At 39.4% G+C, this 20,193-nt stretch overlaps 1 protein-coding gene across 7 annotated transcripts in view; it reads right to left on the reverse strand.

The window, feature by feature from the left end:
• Positions 1-20,193, reverse strand: part of abcc5 (ATP-binding cassette, sub-family C (CFTR/MRP), member 5) — a 130,395-nt gene that overhangs the window by 38,791 nt on the left and 71,411 nt on the right. For 5 of the 7 annotated variants that reach the window (XM_072572419.1, XM_072572421.1, XM_072572420.1 and 2 more), the window contains exons 17-21: positions 16,629-16,725; positions 12,754-12,938; positions 9,003-9,149; positions 3,131-3,260; positions 2,279-2,432 (exon numbers count right to left, since the gene is read on the reverse strand). In XM_072572419.1, coding sequence (XP_072428520.1) covers positions 2,279-2,432; positions 3,131-3,260; positions 9,003-9,149; positions 12,754-12,938; positions 16,629-16,725 — 713 coding nt within the window. The remainder of the gene's footprint in view (positions 1-2,278; positions 2,433-3,130; positions 3,261-9,002; positions 9,150-12,753; positions 12,939-16,628; positions 16,726-20,193) is intronic. The other 2 variants (XM_072572423.1, XM_072572425.1) reach the window with 2 other exon arrangements.

Raw genomic sequence — 20,193 nt, forward strand, 5'->3', positions numbered from 1 at the left:
GAATGGTGGACTTTTTTTTCATATCTTGAAAAACATCAGTCACTGCTCAATGTTTTGTACCTGGTCTCTTATTTTTGATAGCTTTTTTCATTGATAAACTTTCACATTCCTCTCTGGAGGAGAAAACAATATCATGTATCTGCAAGATCTTCAGAATGGTGCGCCTCAATAAATTCAAAGCAGAAAAAAAGTACCTTTCGTGATGAACAGGCAAGTTTCTACAGGGCATATTATGCTGTTAACAGATTTTCATGCTCAGGAACATTAGACAGCAGAAGCCATTTCTTGTCAACTTCACAGAATTCAAGGCGGCTTTCAATTATATTCATCAGTAGTCACTCTGGTACATTGCAAGAAAGAACAGTATCTCACAGCAATTCATAAAAATCCTCAAATACTTAGACCATGATTTCAGCTGCATCATTAAGAGGTATACAAGCACCACAGACTTGTTCACCATTATCAAAGGAAGATATTGAGACCATTAGTTATAACTAGTTTTAGGAGATAACACATCCTCCCAGCCAGAAAATCGTGCACTTAGTCCAAAAAAATCGGAGAGCAGCAATGCCAAGGGTGGTCCATGTATCAGCTGAGAGAAGACCAAGACAATGATGATTGGACAGCAACAAGGTCCCTATCTCCATGAACATTAAGCAGCATAACACCACAGACATTGATCCCTAGCTAGGGAACATCTCATGGCGAGAAGTTTCGTGATCAATGTCTGCTTTGAGTGGATATTAATGGTGTAGGTATTCAACACAATGAATATGGTCATGAAGCTGTGGCTCCACAGATCCTAAGTGTTAACAACCTTAATTTAAACCAGAGAAATGGAAAAGAACAGCAAAGGTGCCATGCAGGTTGGAAGTCTTTTACCAGGAGTGCCTGTACAAGATCCTGAACATCACTTAGAGAGACAACATTACCAACAATGAATTACTGCAGAGGACTGACTAGAGGTACCTGCTGGATACTGGTGACAGAAAAATGAGTGTTGCTGGAAGGGCACATCCTTTGTCTCCTGGGCACATACACTGTCAAAGCTACAGTACAGCAGACACCACTAGATGGAGGTGGAAGATGAGGCTGGCCAGAAACAAGCTGTTGAATATACTTAAGAAGGATTACCAAGTAGCAGGATACTACTTGGACTGGAGTGACCAGCATTGTAACGGATCAGGCTTGATAGAAGAGGCTTGCTCTCATTCTAACAATTTTAGAACTAGAGAAACAAAACAAAATTCAGGAAACGCATACTTTGGGAAGTTGTTTATTTCCTGGAGAAGGGATCCTCTTGCTAACTAAAATATTGCACAATAGCCAAAAGACCTGATTGGGACCAAAGGAACTAAATCTTAATCTAGTCTAACAATGGCAATTCTCCAGTATGTTGAAGAGCACAGGACTCAAAAAAGGAAATGGAGCTGTGATCAGAGCTGGAGCTGGATCTGTGCTTCTGTATGGTTGTCATTACATGGTCAGAGCTGCCTCATAGCCTGGGTTGACTGGCTGTAGTCAGAGGCAATGGCTTATGAAGATAGTTAGTAGTGTGGAAAACACATCAATGGCAGCAATGCCTCAAGAGATTAACACAAGCCTTCAGACTGGACCAGCTAATACCCCTCAGAACACAAATATTTTGAAAAACAGTAGTTCCTGGGAGAACACCACTATAGGCATCAAAGAGGTGGTCAAGAGGATCAGAAAATGGGACATATTGATAAGGATCCCAAAGACCATACCAGATTCTTAAACCAATTCTGAAATAGTGTTATCTTGACTGTATTAATAAATTTTGGAGTGGAAATAAATTGAATATAGTGCATACATATGAAGTATTCAAGACACCACTGTATGCGTGTGCAGCTTCAGTTCTTTTTCCAGATATATATGTCACAATACTCAAGCATGAAGTTAGCCTGCCTATTGGTCCTTTAAACTTGTGCAACACAATTCCCAACTCTGGTTAGACAACAGCTGAATTTATTTGGAAATTGGTTTTATTTTTAGAACTGAAATATGACATATTCTTAGATATACTCCTTTTTGTGCAACAGTTGAAAGCGTCTAGTGTTAACTTATCTATATTCCATAAGCAGTAATACTTGCACAAGTACCAGTAATAATCTCTTTAAGATATTGTATGATTATTTGCAAAACTGTCCATGTAAGCTTAGACAGACAATCCAAGTGAACATTCCAATTCCAATGCTTTAATGTAATTTATACAATTAATAAGTCAGCTGCACAGAAAAAATATTTTCATGCTTACCTTGATACCTGGTTGAGAATCATGAACAGAATGACAAGAGGGCCAACAGCAACAAGAAACCATGGAAAGACAGAACCAACTACACCAATGCAGAAAAACACCAGGATGATGTTCTGAATAAACATCTCTGCTTGGAAAGGTAGCCGTGTGTCCACTAAGCAAATGAGAGGATAGAAATGCATTTTAGAATAAGAGAAATAAAACAGCATTCAGGAAATGTATACTTTGGTAAGCTGCTTATTTCCTGGAGAAGGGGTCCTCCTGGAACTAAAATATTATACAATAGCCAAAAGAGATAAAGGTAGTCTTGTGGCACATCGGTAGTTTTGTTGTCACTAACCCAGAAAATCCGGGTTCAAGTCCCACTCAGGGACGACATGGCCAAGGGACAGACATTTATAATGCGACCAAACAAATTGAACATCAGTTTGTAAATCCTTTCAACATATGCCAATGACAGAGGAAAGAGCAGGAGAGATTCCTGGTTAGCTATGTGGTAGAAAGAAATTGGAGTTCCTACCATCACTGTCCATAGCTCCACTATGTATGTAAAAAGTGTATATTGCCACAGCAACTCAAATTCCTAGCTGTGCAAGTTTATTGGATGACTAGTATGATCAGATCTGTGCCAAAAGTACAGGGTTCATATTTCTAATCTGGCCACATTAGATTTGAAGCCTGCCTCCTTGCCCTATTTGTGGTCAAGATCAGAGCACTGGGCACCATGCACCAGGGCTGCCTTTAGGCAAACAACTCGAGAAGAACCACTAAATGAAATGTACAAGAATCTATGAGAATGTTAACATCTTATTGCTCAGATTGCATTAGTCAGCATACTGCTGCAAAAGGTACCTTCATCCATATCTTTTGAGAATCTATTAAGGATTCGGCCAGAAGGAGTGGTGTCAAAAAACTTCATGGGACCCCTGAGGATCTTGTGAAAGAGTTCATCATGCAGCTTGGATGAGGCTCCAAGTGTTCCCTTCAAAAGAATTAGAAAAATCATAACAATGTTAATTATATATGTTTTCATTCATTTTAATGTAATTAGTACTTTGTGGAGTTTGTAAGAACATGTCATTGAACCATAATATGAAAAACAAGCAATGACATACTCAATGGATCAAATGTTTTCTCATTCTAACCAAAAGGAAAAATAACCTGAGTATCTACAAGATTAATCCAGTATATATTTACACAGAAATGAACACAAAAATGCTCCAGCCTCACCGTCCATACACTTTATAACAACTGCCAAGTGATAGAATATGTAACTTATTGGGTACTCTTCATGTCTGGAGTCTAAGTATTAGGCGAAAGTGAGGACTGCAGATGCTGGAGATTACAGTCAAGATTAGAGTGGTGCTGGAAAAGCTCAACAGGTCAGGAATGGTGAAGGCTCCTGCCCAAAATGTCAATTTTCCTGCTCCTCCAACGCTGCCTGACCTGCTGTGCTTTTCCAGCACCACTCTAATCTTGATTGGAGTCGAAGTATTCCCTATCAGAAACAAAATCATGAGGAATTATATCACAACGTTTGTATGTGTGGCAAGATGAAAATATGAGGATATGTGTAAAAGTATATTTAAGTGAACATTTAAAACTTCACATTTTACCTAGTGAGGTGTAATTTCATTCTTATATCGCTCACACACTTCAGAATTAACCAAAAGTTCATTTTTTGGTTTCGTGGGTGAAAGCCTGGTTGACAGGATGAACTTGAAAGAGGTAGATCTACCTTAGCTTATGAATCACAAAAGCATTCTATATAAATTGAAACATATTCTTTAACAAGAAAGTTTACTCCACAGAAGTCCAAAAGAACGTATACATAAAGTTTTAAAAGAAGGGTCTAAGATTCTCAGAATAAATTTCTTCCACAAAATTAGGCATTACCATGATGTTCATATAGATACAAATAAATAATGGAAACTGTAAATATCCAAAGGCACCAAACAAGCTTGTTCTTTTTATTCCATCAAGACAGCAGAGGTTGAGGATAGTGAAAACAAAGTCAAGTCTTGTATTATTAACTGAAATATTTGAACAACTCAATCTCTCATTCATTCAAGATGCATTTACTTTCCTATTACAAGGAAACAATCAGCTAGAACCAAGAATTTCTATTTCTTAGTAGAAAGATGATAAAAAAGTAATTTATCTGCTCTTTATGCAGCAACTTGTCAAAGAGAGAGAAGTCCCTGCCAGGCATAAGTGAACCAGTAGGCTCGAAAGTCCAACTTAGACGCAAACAAAGTTAATAAAATCAACATAAAATATCCCATTCAAATATTCCATGTGACAAAGAATCAGAAGGAATGAAGAAATAAAATATAAGTACCATCTCCGGCCACTGCAATGAGATAAGGAGTCTGCACCTCTGACTTCAATGTGTGCTTGGACGTGAATAGTGATGCCTACTCTGTCCACAAGCACATACTCAGTGCCACTGATGATTGAACTCTAGAGAATGCTTGCCCTTGTATTCGACATTCCAGTCACCATTCCCCTCACTGCCAGCTTGCTGTGCCAGTCATTTTCTCCTCACCACCCTCCTTGCTGCTCTGCTCAGCACTCCAGGCATCACACTGCTCGTCATCCTGCTTCCTACCTTACTGGTCACCCAATTTCTGACTCCTCAGTGCCTCCTATCCTTACTCATGGGAATTAAAAACAGCAATGATGCAGAGCGATAAGTCGGAGAGAGGCAGTAAGGGACTAGCAGCAAAGAAGTCAAGCATTTCAAATTGGGTTGCATGAATATCTGATTATAGGATGTGACTTGATTTAAAACATTTGAATCCTGTTCCTTGATACAAATAGATATGTTACCTGCACTGTGACTGCACAGGTAGTGAATGTGTCTCCATCAACGTAGCAAACGTAACAAAATAAAAAATACAAATACTATTTGCAACAACAACTCAAAGTAATAATCGTCTGGTGCAGTGAAAAAGACTTACCATTAGATAATCCCTCAGTTTAAGAAACCATTTACACTCAGAGTCATAGAGATGTATAGCACAGAAACAGACCCTCTGGTCCAACTTGTCCATGCCGATCAGATATGCTAAACTAATCTAGTCTCATTTGCCAGCACTTGACCCATATCCCTCTAAACCCTTCCTATTTGTATACACATCCAGATGCCTTTTAAATGTTGTAATTGCACCAGCCTCCAACACTTCCGCTGGCAGCTCATTCCATACACGCACCACCTTCTGCATGAAAAGGTTGCCCCTTAGGTCCCTTTTATATCTTTTCCCTATCACCCTAACATACACCCCCTAGTTCTGGACTCACCCACCGCAGGGACCTTGTCTATTTACTCTATCCATGACCCTCATGATTTTGTAAACCTCTATAAAGTCACCCCTCAGCCTCCTACGCTCCAGGGAAAACAGCCGCAGCCTATTCAGCCTCTCCCTGTAGCACAAATCCTCCAACCCTGGCAACATCCTTGTCAATCTTTTTTGAACCCTTTCAAGTTTCACAAGATCCTTCCAATAGGAGGGAGACCAGAATGACACACAGTATTCTAAAAGTGGCCTAACCAATGTCCTGTATAGCCACAGCATTACTCCCAACTCATAACCTCAATGCTCTGTCCAATAAAGGAAAGCATACCAAATGCTTTCTTAATCATCCTATCCACCTGCAACTCCACTTTCAAGGAACTGTGAATCTGCACTCCAAGGTCTCTTTGTACAGCAACGCTCCACAGGATCGTACCATTATGTGTATAAGTCCTGCTAAGATTTGCCTTTCTAAAATGCAGCACCTTACATTTACCTAACTCCATCTGCAACTACTCAGCCCATTTGCCCATCTGACCAAGATCCCATTCTACTCTGAGGTAACATTTATTGTCCACTACACCTCCAATTTTGGTGTCATCTGCAAACTTACAGAGAAAGTTACAAACTTACAAATTGACTCCCTTTGTAAGGCGCATGGTATTGGGGGCAAACTTTCTCAGGTTAAGCTTCAATCTGCAATTTGAGAGGGAGAGGGTACAATCGGAAGTGACAATATTTCTGTTGAATAAAGGAAACTATGGAGCTAGGAGAGAGGACTGGCCAAAGTTCAGTGGTGTAATACCGTAGCAGGGGTGAGAGTGGAGGAACAATGGCGGATATTTCTGTGTATAATGCAGAAGTTGCAGGATCAGTTCATTCCAAAAAGGAAGAAAGATCCTAGGAGGAGGCATGGGTGGCTGTGGCTGACGAGGAAAGTTAAGAAACATATAAAGTTAAAAGAGAAAAAGTATAACATAGCAAAGGTAAGTGGGAAAACGGAGGACTGGGAAGCTTTTAAAGAATAACAGAGGATTACTAAGAAGGAAATACGGAGAGAAAAAAATGAGGTACGAAAGTAAACTGGCCAATAATATAAAGGAGGATAGCAAAAGCTTTTATAGGTATCTGAAAGGCAAAAAAATGGTTAAGATTAAAATTGAAGACAGAAATGGGGGAATATATTACGGGGAACAAAGAAATGGCAGAAGAATTGAATTGGTACTTCATATCTGTGTTCACTGGGGAAGACACCAGCAATCTCCCTGAGATAACAGTGACTGAAGGACCTGAACTGAAGAGAATTTATATTTGCCAGGAATTGGTGTTGGAGAGACTGTTAGGTCTGAAGGTTGATAAGTCCCCGGGGCCTGATTGTCTACATCCCAGGGTACTGAAGGAGGTGGCTCGAGAAATCGTGGATGCATTGGTGATTATTTACCAGAATTCGAAAGATTTGGGATCAGTTCCTGTGGTTTGGAGGGTGGCTAGTGTTGTACCACTTTTTAAGAAAGGTGGGAGAAAGAAAACAGGAAATTATAGACCAGTTAGTCTGACCTCAGTGGTGGGAAAGATGCTGGAGTCTATTATAAAGGATGAAATTATGACACATCTGGATAGTAGTAACAGGATAGGTCAGAGTCAGCATGGATTTATGAAGGGGAAATCATGCTTGCCTAATCTTCTGGAATTTTTTGAGGAGGTAACTCTGAAGATGGACGAGGGAGATCCAGTAGATGTAGTGTACCTGGACTTTCAGAAAGCTTTTGATAGAGTCCCACACAGGAGGTTAGTGAGCAAAATTAGGGCGCATGGTATTGGGGGCAAAGTACTAACTTGGATTGAAAATTAGTTGGCTGATAGAAAACAAAGAGTAGTAATAAACGGCTTCATTTCAGAATGGCAGGCAGTGACCAGTGGGGTACCGCAGGGATCAGCTTTTTACAATATTTGTTAATGATATAGAAGATGGTATTAGTAATAACATTAGCAAATTTGCTGATGATACTAAGCTGGGTGGTAGGGTGAAATGTGAGGAGGATGTTAGGAGATTACAGAGTGACCTGGACAAGTTAGGTGAGTGGTCAGATGCATGGCAGATGCAGTTTAATGTGGATAAATGTATGGTTATCCACTTTGGTGGCAAGAACAGGAAGGCAGATTACTACCTAAGTGGAATCAATTTAGGTAAAGGGACAGTACAGAGAGATCTGGGTGTTTTTGTACACCAGTCAATGAAGGTAAGCATGCAGGTACAGCAGGTAGTGAAGAAGGCCAATAGCATGCTGGCCTTCATAACAAGAGGGATTGAGTATAGAAGCAAAGAGGTTCTTCTGCAGCTGTACAGGGCCCTGGTGAGACCACACCTGGAGTACTGTGTGCAGTTCTGGTCTCCAAATTTGAGGAAAGACATTCTGGCTATTGAGGGAGTGCAGCGTAGGTTCACAAGGTCAATTCCTGGAATGGCGGGATTACCTTACACTGAAAGACTGGAGCGACTGGGCTTGTATATCCTTGAGTTTAGAAGACTGAGAGGGAATATGATTGAGACATTTAAGATTATTAAAGGATTGGACACTCTGGAGGCAGAAAACATGTTTCCGCTGATGGATGAGTGCCGACCAGAGGATACAGCTTAAAAATACGGGGTAGACCATTTAGGACAGAGATGAGGAGAAACTTCTTCACCCAGAGAGTGGTGGCTGTGTGGAATGCTCTGCCCCAGAGGGCAGTGGAGGCGCAGTCTCTGGATTTATTTAAGAAAGAGTTGGATAGAGCTCTCAAGGATAGTGGAATCAAGGATTATGGAGATAAGGCAGGAAGAGGATACTGATTAGGAATGATCAGCCATGATCATATTGAATGGTGGTGCAGGCTCGAAGGGCAGAATGGCCTACTCCTGCACCTATTGTCTATTGTCTAACTAACTCTACCTCCTATGTTCACATCCAAATCATTTATATAAACAATGAATAGCAGTGCAACCAGCACTGATCCTTGTGGCACACCCTTGGTCACAGATCTTCAGTCTGGCAAGGAACCCTCCACCACCACCCTCTGTCTTCTACCTTCAAGCCAATTCTATATCCAAATGGCTAGTTCTCCCTGTATTCCATGAGATCTAACTTTGCTAACTACTAATTTATGTCACCACTAATCAGAAAATTCACACAAAATTGGAATTCATTAAAGAATGGCAACCAATGTTCTTATTGGCTCCATTAGCACGATGCTTAATTAAGATAGCACAAATGATTATGATAACATTATCCAAAAAGAGCAACCTTCATCCAAAGACAATCTCACTGTTTGTTATACAGTACCTTTGGCTGTACCTTAAGTATTCAATCTTGAATGAAAGTTACCAATATTAAAAAATTACAGTGCACTGTATATCTCCTTAAAGTTGTAACTTAGTACTACTGTACCTTAACAAATACAACACCACGGACTCCCTTTATAATTAGCATTACTGCCATTGACAGTGCGTAGATCCCCGCATAGTAATGCATATGTGGATTGTCCTTCATGTTGTGACTTACATATGTTTCATTCTCCAAAGTTGCAGATATATTCTGGAACGAAGTGCAAACAGCCATCAGAATTTTGAAAACCCATTAACAACAATAGAATAATTTCTTGTTACACTGAACTCTTCCATGATTTAGACAAAATGAATACATATCGAGTTGTATATACTATTTGATGATCATGTTGCTGCAATTTGAAATAATTTTACACAAATTGATCACGACTGGACAAGTTGAAAGTCATATAGTAGTATATTAGTATTCTATATTCTGTTAAATATTCTATACAATTAGTAGCTGTACAACTTTACGATGATTGAAAGAGAGAGAGAGAGAGAGAGAATAACTTAGTGTTCTAGGTTAGTATGGAACAGCCAATGCAAAGGTATGATGAAAATAGTCCTGTGGACATGTACGTATGCTTTCAAAAGGCATTTGATAAAGTACTACATAAGTTATTGTGAAAACAGTGATGATAGGGTGCAGTATTATGGATTTTTAATCAAGTAAGGAATGGAAGGTAGAGCGTGGTGGTGAACAGTTGTCTTTCTGAATGGAGAGAGATATGCATCCTTGGGTTGTAAGGAAAAACATTTCTTTTCTTATGTTGTGGCACATCTCAATTGTCATCACATCCTGAGGAGGCACACTACCATTCCACCACAAGAGCCCTGCACACTCTCTCTCCCCCAGGCTTGTAAAATAATTTTTAATCAACTTGTTCGGATTTGTTTTGAGACAGTTCCTCGGCAGATGGAAGTTGAACTCGGACGTTCTGGCTCACAGGTAGGGATGCTATCGCTACACTACAGTGTCTGTCCCCTCCGGTTTTACTTTTACCATTGCTTTCTTTCTTAATGAACTAAATGTGCGTAAAATTGTGAAGTTTCTGGATGATACAAAACTTGGCAACATAGTAAAGAGCCAGTAAGATAGTTGCAGATTTTAGGAGAACACTATGGAATTTAGGAGAACATTATGGAATTGACAGACCAAATTCAATGTGGATAAGTGAAAGGAGAAGTGCACTAAGAGGAAAAACAATGAGAAGGCAGTTTAATCTAAATGTTACTATTCTGGAAGCCGGATGAGTAGGTGCAAGGACAGAGGTACCTGAGCAATGCATATGTGCAAATCTTTGAAGGTAGCAGAGCAAGTTCATAAGATAGTTGAGGAAGCATATGGAAAAATTAGCTTTGAAAAGAGTGGTGCGGAACACACAATGAACATTTCCAAATCACTGGTAACGCTTTTGCAGGAGAATTATGTGTAAGTCTGTAAACAGCACTTTAGTGAATGTGTCAAAATTCTGGAGTGGGAACAGAAAAGACTTATCAGGGTACATGGGACTTTAGCTATGAAGTGAGGTTGGAGGTAATAGAACTGTTTTCCTTTCAGCTGAAATCAAAACAAGATCTAATAGAAGATTGAGCAAGGAAGAAAGGTAGATTGTTTTAAAAAAGCATTTTTTACAATTGCCAGCAATTTCAAAGCACTTTTAAGCGGTCACTATTGCAATCAAGTGTGTTCAGCAAAATCCCACTAACAGCAATGTGATAATTATCAGATAATCAACATCACAAAAAAGCTAACAAACCATACATAACACCACTGCACCTGTTCTACTCCCTTGGTTTTGCACTAGAGACTATCACCCTTGGTTATTGGATCAAGAACTGCTTCCTCTAATGAATGGGTCAGGAACCAAAAATCACACATTTGAAATAATGATCAAAAGAATGAGAGGGGAAATGAGAAATCAGGATAATTTCTCCACTCCTCCACAATCTTTGAGAGACCTGTTTATCTGGCATGCATGAAAGAATACTGGAAACAGATTCTACAGAAACTTTCAAACACTGGCACAATGAAGCAGCATGCTTTAATAAAAAAAAATTGATAATTCCCTGGGAAGTTTTATCAGAAACAAAGCTAATCAAATACTAGGTTCCACATCAACATCATTTAATTAAGTTGATGAGATAGAGTCCATAACAGGATCATACCATATTCAATGAACAGCATAGTACATCGCCCAAATGGTCTATTACAAATCCAAGTTCCTAGATTTTCAAAACTAGTTGATAAATCTGGCTAGAAATGGCAACACTGAGTTAAATGCTTTCAACATTCAGAAGTATGAATGAATATACTTAACTGTTGAAATAGAATTAATTTGGTTATTTATTAAAATTTCCATAACAATTTCTCATAGGAGATTAAAAGTCAGCAAATTTATTGCCATCTTATGTTACAACTGAAGAAGGAAATAGTTTTTCTCTTTGTCTCAAGCAACATTTATTCTTCAACAAATCCTTAAATCAAATAACCTGGTAACTTAATTCATTATTGCTTTTAGGAGCTTGATGTGTCTAAAATTAGCTGTCACATTACCTTTTTTAAAAGGGTGTACATTTGATTTGAATTTGCATACTCAGACTTCTGCACAATTTTCCAGGATGTGGAGATGGCAGTGTTCAACTGGCATGGTCAAAGTCAGAAGTCACACGATACCAGATGATAGGCCAACAGGTGATAGCTTTTGTAGTGCTGTTCCTTCATCAGATGAAGAGACAAATGAGCAGAGGTCTGAAAGCTTGTGATTTCAAATAAACCTATTGGACTATAACCTGGTGTCATGTGACTTCTGATGATTTATACAGCAATATTACCACTACACCGCCATCTCCCATCATAATAGCTACATGCACTTCTGCAAATCTTTGACCAAATTTTGCTAACTTTTCAAAAATCTTTTCATTCATTTTAATATTGAAGTAGTAAGTGGTGAAAACCTTTCCCAATATGTTAGCAACAGAATAAAATTTCTTTTTCCCATTGTCAACAATGAAGAATAGCACCAGGTGATAATCTTCTGCATGCTGAGGACCAGAGCATGGTGACTGTAAAGGAAGATTCTGGGAAGACAATAAGTGGAATTTTTCTCCTGACCTGGGACAAGCTATAATTTGCATATAGAAACTGAAGAGTTCATCACTGGAAGAAAAAAGTAATTAAAAATGATCAGACATGAATAAAATCTTAATACAAACTAAAGGGACTTCTGTGCATTACCACTGGATGTCTCAAAGCACATAAAGCTAATTGAGTACAGCAAACTTTGTTTTAACTGGCACCTAGTGAACCAGCACTCTTAATAAACCAGAAAAATTGAGAAACCTGAAATGCCAGAAGTTTACTATATTATTGGAATTGTTGCAATGTTCAAGCAGTCAGCTGAGGGTGCTAGTGAGAAGGTTCTCTGCCGGTAAGTATTATTTAAAGCAAAGTTGGATTATTATTTAAGTAATTTTTATTACTTAGTGTGTGTTTCTACATTTATTATGTGGACATCATGATTATCTGGAATATTTGATCAACTGGCACACTCCTGGTCCCATAGGTGCTGGTTAACAAAAGGTTTGCTGTACTTCTGAAATGTAGTCACTGTTGTATTGTAAGAAATATGATAGATACTTTGCACACTGCCATCTTCAACAAACAGCAACGTGCTAATGACTAGAATATCTAGTTTTGTGTTACTGAGTTGAAGTTACTCAAGATGGATATCATCTCATCAATTTCAGTTTATCGTTTTTTATGTTATATATTTTCTTTAAGATATCAGTAAAGCAGTCCCACTTCTTACCCCACTGCCTGCATTGATCCAGTAACTAAGCCACCAGTTGTTAAAAGCAACACTCCCTACATTCAGGACAAAAAGAATCATCACAAGGAAAAATACAAGAGGGCCGCCTGCTGCCTGGATGTACACACCGTACACAGACCACGGTATAGAACCTTTCCCTTTATCCTCCGCTTGTATAAGCTGATCTAGAAAAATAAAAGGAAAAATACAAGTTATCCACAATTGAACAGAGGACTAATAGATTCTTCATTTATGCATGCTCAGCCGTGATCATATTGAATGGTGGTACAAGCTGAATGGCTGCACCTATTTTCTTTGAATTTATAAAGTGGCTTTATAAAATACAGAAGACATACATTCTTCGTGAAATTACTGCCAATCAAGGAGACAATAAATTTCAAAGAGCAAAAAATGTTTTAAAATCTTTCAGAATCTTACACATCCATTATTGCAATCATATTTTAAACCATAGTTAATTCTAACAGATGAATTAGGAACAAAAGGATTAACATGACAGTACTTGAAACCAAAATGAAGCATTTCTAACAGTGATGTATGAAGTTCATTTTTAATATCTATTGCAATAGATAAGTAAACTTCTTCCATTTTGCTACATGAAAATTATTTATAGAGTCATAGAGATGTACACCATGGAAACAGACCCTTCGGTCCAACTTGTCCATGCCGACTAGATATCCCAACCCAATCTGGTTCCATCTGCCAGCACCCAGCCCATATCCCTCCAAACCCTTCCTATTCAGATACCCATCCCGATGTCTTTTAAAAGTTGCAATTGTACTAGACTCCACCACGTCCTCTGGCAGCTCATTCCATACATGTACCACCCTCTGCGTGAAAACATTGCCCCTTAGGCCTCTTTTATATCTTTCCCCTCTCATCCTAAACTTATGCCCTTTAGTTCTGGACTCAACACCCCAGGAAAAAGACATTGTATATTTATCCTATCCATGCCCTCTCATAATTTTATAAACCTCTATAAGGTCACCCCTCAGCCTCCGATGTTTAGGAAAAAGAGCCCCAGCGTATTCAAATCTCCCTATAGCTCAAATCCTCCAACCCTGGCAACATCCTTGTAAATCTTTTCTGAACCCTTTCAAGTTTCACAACATGCTTCCGGTAGGAAGGAGACAAGAATTGCACGCAATATCCCAACAGTGGCCTAACCAATGTCCTGTACAGCCGCAACATGACCTCCCAACTCCTGTACTCAATACCCTGACCAATAAAGGAAAGCATACCAAATGCCTTCTTCACTGTCCTATCTACCTGCGACTTCGCTTTCAAGGAGCTATGAATCGGCACTCCAAGGTCTCTTTGCTTAGCAACATTCCCGAGGACCTTACCATTAAGTGTCGAAGTCCTGCTAAGATTTGCTTTCCCAAAATTTCTCAGGCTGTTTTAAGATTACATAATCTTAGCACTGTTGAATCTTCCAAGATTCATGGTGGAGCACCATCTTTACAGCTCATAGGATTGTACAATATGATAGATACTTAAGCCAGAAAGAGAAATAATGAAACATTCTGTCTTGTGAAATTTAATATTACAGCAACCTGTAACTCCCGCATTTGTGTATTATTGCTGTTTATGATTACTTATCAATTCAAAGGTTTAGAAAACCACTTTACCTTTATGTAACTTTGTACTGTATTCACATTTCATGAAATGTCCTCCCTACTGCCTTCCAAAGTCAAGGAAGATCACATAAATGCACAAGATAAAAACAATAATCTGCATCACAAAAGTCTATGGAAGACAGCTTTGTATAAATGCCTTGTTTTTCAAGTGCTAAAACTTGTGTTCTCAACTGGCCTCATGCACAGTTTTCTCAATAATAAAAAAAATTACAGCTGAGTATCATCAGAAGTCAGCCAAGTGTGAATATTGCTAAGCTTCACAGAAGATTTACCTCCATTACTCCTTGTGAGCTTTCTTCCCAAACTCAACAAATTGTCTGTGTACCATGCCCCTATAGTACCTCAATCACTGGTCTTCCATCACCATAAGATGAATTACTGGGCACTGTTGAATCTCTCAAGATTCACGGTGTGAGCACCACCTTTACAGCTGAGCTGTGCACTCTGTCAAGTGCTGGCAGTCTGCAGCTGTCCTCCATAGCTCATTTTTTTTGCTTTGAACATGTCAAACGAAGGGTATTCAAGACTCCAATTTGCCAAAAGTGACTTGATTGGCCTGTTGGACTCGGGGTCGGGGGGTGTTGCTGCCCAAGGACCATGCTCTAATATGTTGGTGATTGATCAAGATCTAAAGGAACAACTAGGAAGCTGGTAATTTTCAAACTTATCTCATTTCTATCTAGCAGGTGAGAGAATGAGAAGTGTTGTCACAATTATATAAGGTGTTAGCAAGTCCACATCTGGAAGTGTGTCCAGTTGAAGAAAGATGTGGTGGTTCAGTTCAGAGAGGAGGCTCTCTAATTTGTTTCCAGGGATGAAAGGGGTGTCATTCAAAGAATGGTTGAATACCTTAGGCCTGTACTTGCTGAAGTTCAGAAGAATGAGGAGGGATCTAATTGAGGTGTATAAAATGTTAAACAGGATTAATAAGGTGGTCATTGAACAGATCATCCCCCTTGTGGGGCAGTCTTGAACAAGGGGTCATAGATATAGAGTGAGAAGAGGTAGGTTCAAAACTGAGATAAGGAGAAACTACTTCTCTCAGTGGGTTGTAATTTGTGGAACTTACTGCCCCAGAATGCTGTAGAGGCAGAATCAATCAACAGATTCAAGAAAGAAATAGACACGTTTCTGATGAAAAGTGAGATAAAGGGCTATGGGGAGCAGGTAGTAAAGTGGAGTTGAGACCAGGATAAGATCAGCCATGATTATGTTAAATGGCAGAGTTGGGCTTGAAAGTTTGAACTGCCTACAGCTGCTCCTAATTTCTGTTTCTATGTAAACTGCATAACACAAGGTGTGATGAGGTAAAAATAAGGTCATGGCCCTCACTAGCAAGAATCTCATCTCAATGTTCAACATTTAGTTGCAAAATGGGAATTTTAGCTCTCAATGGCAGCAAGTTCCTCAGTGTTGATTTCACATGATCCCCCCATAATGCCCAAATCATTCAGTCCTTGGGAAGATTCCACCCTATTAATTCACAAATCTTTCCAATGACAACCGAGGTTAATTCTGCTGATTGCAAACATCTGGGAACAAGAAGTGTGCATTTGACTTAGCTTTCAAATATCACATTATGCAAAGCCCAATCTACTTGCCTAGGTGAAGTTTAAAGACTCCCCTTCCACCACTATTTGAAGATCAACGGAACATTCTTCACATGTCCTGGACAACATAGCTCATGGAGAACATACTGATCTGACCAAATTGTGAGAGACTGCACAGCCACAGAATGTATTATGTTTATCTATCTAACTGTCACTGTATTCCAAACGTAATTCACTTTTGAAATCCTCAAGATATTTTGTTATAAAGAACGATTTAAGTCCATGTTTTACCTGTTACATCTTCAGAGTGTGGGTGTATACCTAGAATGAGAAGACCTACTGAAATGGCTTCAGATACTGCTTTTGAGAATTGGAAATATGTAGTTTGGTCAAGTCACTAACACTTTAAAGTTGTTTGTTTAGTTGAAGAATACACTTAAACATCATATCCTTAACATTGCTGTCTATTTTGCTCATGTAAGGCTCTGTTCAAGACTATTTCTGAACAAACTTTGGACCATCCTTGCTGAGCTCTCTTGCCTTTGGTCAGCATCTTTTATTTTGAAATTACATTCTGTGAAGCATCCGGAGACATTTTTCTACATTCCAATGTTAATGGGATTAATGGGAAATCTAATGGCATGATAAGTTTCTATTTTGAATTCACCTGCCGCCTTATTTGTGTTTCTTTCTTTCTTCACAGATCCAGTCTGGCTTTTTTCTTGAGATTTCTTTAAAGAATTGTTCAAGCTATTTTTGTTTACCTAAAAAATAGCCAAAAACGTAACATTAGAGGGTAGGATGGATATGAACCAATGCTCTCCTGAGATCATATATTTTACCACCAGACATTTAAGTAATGCTCCTTTAATCACACTTCAAAGTTTACACAGCAAGTTGGTCCATAATCCTCATGCTAACTTCAAAACAAAGAATAGATTATTTGTTGTAGATGCAATTCTTGTATTCTTTTTAAACAAAATAAGTTAACAGCATTGGATTCCATGCATTTGCTTTGTCTACCAAATTTCAATTGACCTCACCTAACAGAAGGCATCTGCTGCTTATCAAAATTTAGACTAAAAGAAGCCATACATGATAGCCAGATACAAGTCCAATGATAATTAAAATGGTTTGGCAATCTCAAGAACGAGAGACAAGAAGCCCTTGAGATTGTGTTAAACAAGATTCAAAGATAATTCTGATATGTTTAAAAAAAAGTATCATCCTCAGCAATGTCAAATTAATCATATAACTATACCTACTGGTCACATAAATCTCTTCCACAATTACTAGAGGATGTGTAAATATTATCTGACATGGAAGTTGTGGCTTTAAACTAGAGTTTTTTTGGAAAAAAATGTAGGTGGTTAACTATTACACATGCAACACTTTTGATGAGTTGAAAACCATGCTGATCATTGGGAAGTGGTGGCACGGTGGCTCAGTGGTTAGCACTACTGCCTCACAGCACCAGGGACTCGGGTTTGATTCCACCCAGAGCGACTGTCTGTGCGGACTTGGCACATTCTCTCCATGTCTGCATGGGTTTCCACTGGGTGCTCCAGTTTTCTCCCACATTTCAAAGATGTGCAAGTTAGGCAGAATGACCACACTAAATTGCCCATAATGTTCAGGGATGTGTTGGCTAGGTGAGTTAGCCATGGGAAATATGGGGTAGGGGGATGGATCTGGGTGGGATGCTGTTCGGTATGGACCTGCTGGGCTAGATGGCCTGTTTCCACACTGTCGAGATTCTATGATTCTACTAATAACCAGTATCTCAGCAATTGCTAGCTATGGTTCTGATTTCAGCAAAAAAAACCTCACTGTCTTAGGCTATTTCTGACAGTTTAATAGAGAAAAAGAAATTGCGAAAGGCTCACTCAAATTCTCCCCTTCCCCACCAACCTATTTCCAAAAATATACAACGTAAGTGAAAATGAAGAATTTTGGGACCAAAGTCATAACCCTTACTTGGAGGATTACGTTTGAATAGGTGAAACTTTGCTTGAGAAAATATTCTGTCAATATCGATTGAACTTTGTTACAAAAAGCAAACTTTCCTTATTTTGAATTCCAGTGACAGTTCCATTTCCGGATGAGCCATCAATTCTTGCACATGTGCACAACAGCAGCAGTGCAGACTGCGCAAACCTCTCAGTTTTGTTCCTTTTAAACGGCCAGTTCCTTCAACTGTAAAGGGAACAACCTGCCTTTGCTATGGAAACAGGGACAAAAAGGGACCACAGGAACAGAAAGGGCATAAAGTGAGAGCCCATGGCATGCAGTCACGTGCAAAGGAATAGGGAAAGAGGTTCCATAAGTAAACTGATGCTGCTGTACCAAGTTCTGGATAATTAAGTCTCACAGAAGTCCTGGGAGCAAGAAAGTGCAGTTAAGAGTTGAAGTAACAGCTGAGAACAGCAATGGATGATGGAACTGGGGGCTAAGAGGCTCTCGGAACTATCACTCCACTGATGGTTCAGTGCAGCTGATGCTCTGAGATCTATCACTCCACTGATGGTTCAGTGCAGCTGAGACTCTGGGAACTATCACTCCACTGACAGTTCGGTGCAGCAGTAATAGTATTTGCCTGGTGTAGCTGAGAAAGATTAGATCTCCAAAAAGCTTTGTGAAACTAGCTGTCTGTAAAGGTTCTATATTGTGTCCATGAGTTGTAGAAATGCAGCCTCAAAAATTCGGCATGGAAAGGAGACTGACTACCAAGACATAAGCAGTCATTGAGCCAGTCCATGACAGAGAAGCTTTTAAGAGATTTTCAAGACTAACTTTTCAAAACAGAAGAGTTAAAAATCTTTTGTAGAAAGTTGGTAAACCACAGGGTGACTAAGGCTGGGGTTGGGGAGTTTGCTGAGAAATCCATGACCGCTGTGTTGATTGCATCTCCAATTTGATCTGCTGTGTACGGTTTTCAATCACAGTTTGTCAGTTACTCATATTTACCTCATGCTAATTCAGAATGTTATAATGTAAGCTATTAAAATTGTGGAATCTTGTGGCTTTACTCCTATTAAGTTATGTGAATATGAAACATACAGCCATGATTTATAAACATTCAATTCAGAATTTAAAACCAGGAGTTGAGGATGAGCCATTATTTATGATTAGTTCTTCTGTTCTCATTCTTGGCATTAAATAGGTGGGAGGGGCTGCAGTTGAAGAAAGATTAGAGTGGTGCTGGAAAAGGCAGCATCTCTCCACTCCGGAGGCTCCCTGCCTTTATTCCTGATGAAGGGCTTTTGCCCGCAACGTCGATTTTCCTGTTCCTCGGATGCTGCCTGACTTGCTGTGCTTTTCTAGCAGCACTCTAATCTAGACTCTGATCTCCAGCATCTGCAGTCCTCACTTTTGCAGTAGAAGAAAGTCAATCTCCCTGTTTAGTGAAGATGAGGCTCAGCATACATAACGTATGAAGAAATTATCAGGGATTGCGTCTCCCTTTGCAGTTTCATATCTCTTAGGCCAGCTTGCATAAAAGGCTAAACAGTTAATTTTGAAACTGGCACACTTCCATTACTTTGTTTAGTGATGATTTACATGGGTAGCACGGTGGCTCAGTGGTTAGCACTGTTGCCTCACAGCACCAGGGACCCAGGTTTGATTTCTGCCTTGGATAACTGACTGTGTGGAGTTTGTACATTCTCTTCGTGGGTTTCCTCCGGGAGCTCCGGTTTCCTCCCACAGTCCAAAAGTGTGCAGATTAGGTGAATTGGTCATGTTAAATTGCCCACTGTCAGGGATGAATATGGGGAATTGGTGGGTTAATCTTCGGGGGATCAGTCTGGACTTGCTGGGCCGAAGGGTCTGTTTCCATACTGTAGGGAATCTAATCTAATTCTAACCTTTAGTCCATTCATGGGCATCTTATTGTTTAGCTCAAGCAGTTGTAGAAATTGAGAAACTGATACAACATTTGGTATGGCGCTGCTTTAGGCCTGCCGCAATAAACTCTTAGTCAGGAGGGTGTTGGAATCTGTTTGGCAAGTATTGGGGTCAGGCGTGTGGTTATCTGTATTTCCTCCAGGGTTTGGTTGGGGTTGCCTTTCTTCAAAACCTGGCTTTTTCACCTTTGTTCTCTGTGGAGAGAGTGAAAAGGGTGCAGCTTTCTTTCAGCTCTGTGCCCTATGGGTGCATTTGTTGGGTGAGAGAAGAATTTTTTTTGCTCAGGAGAGATTTGTCTTTCAACTTTGGTTATCGCTTCAGAATTT

Source organism: Chiloscyllium punctatum, chromosome 6 (genome assembly GCF_047496795.1).
Source record: "Chiloscyllium punctatum isolate Juve2018m chromosome 6, sChiPun1.3, whole genome shotgun sequence".
In the NCBI taxonomy this organism is placed as follows: Eukaryota; Metazoa; Chordata; class Chondrichthyes; order Orectolobiformes; family Hemiscylliidae; genus Chiloscyllium; species Chiloscyllium punctatum.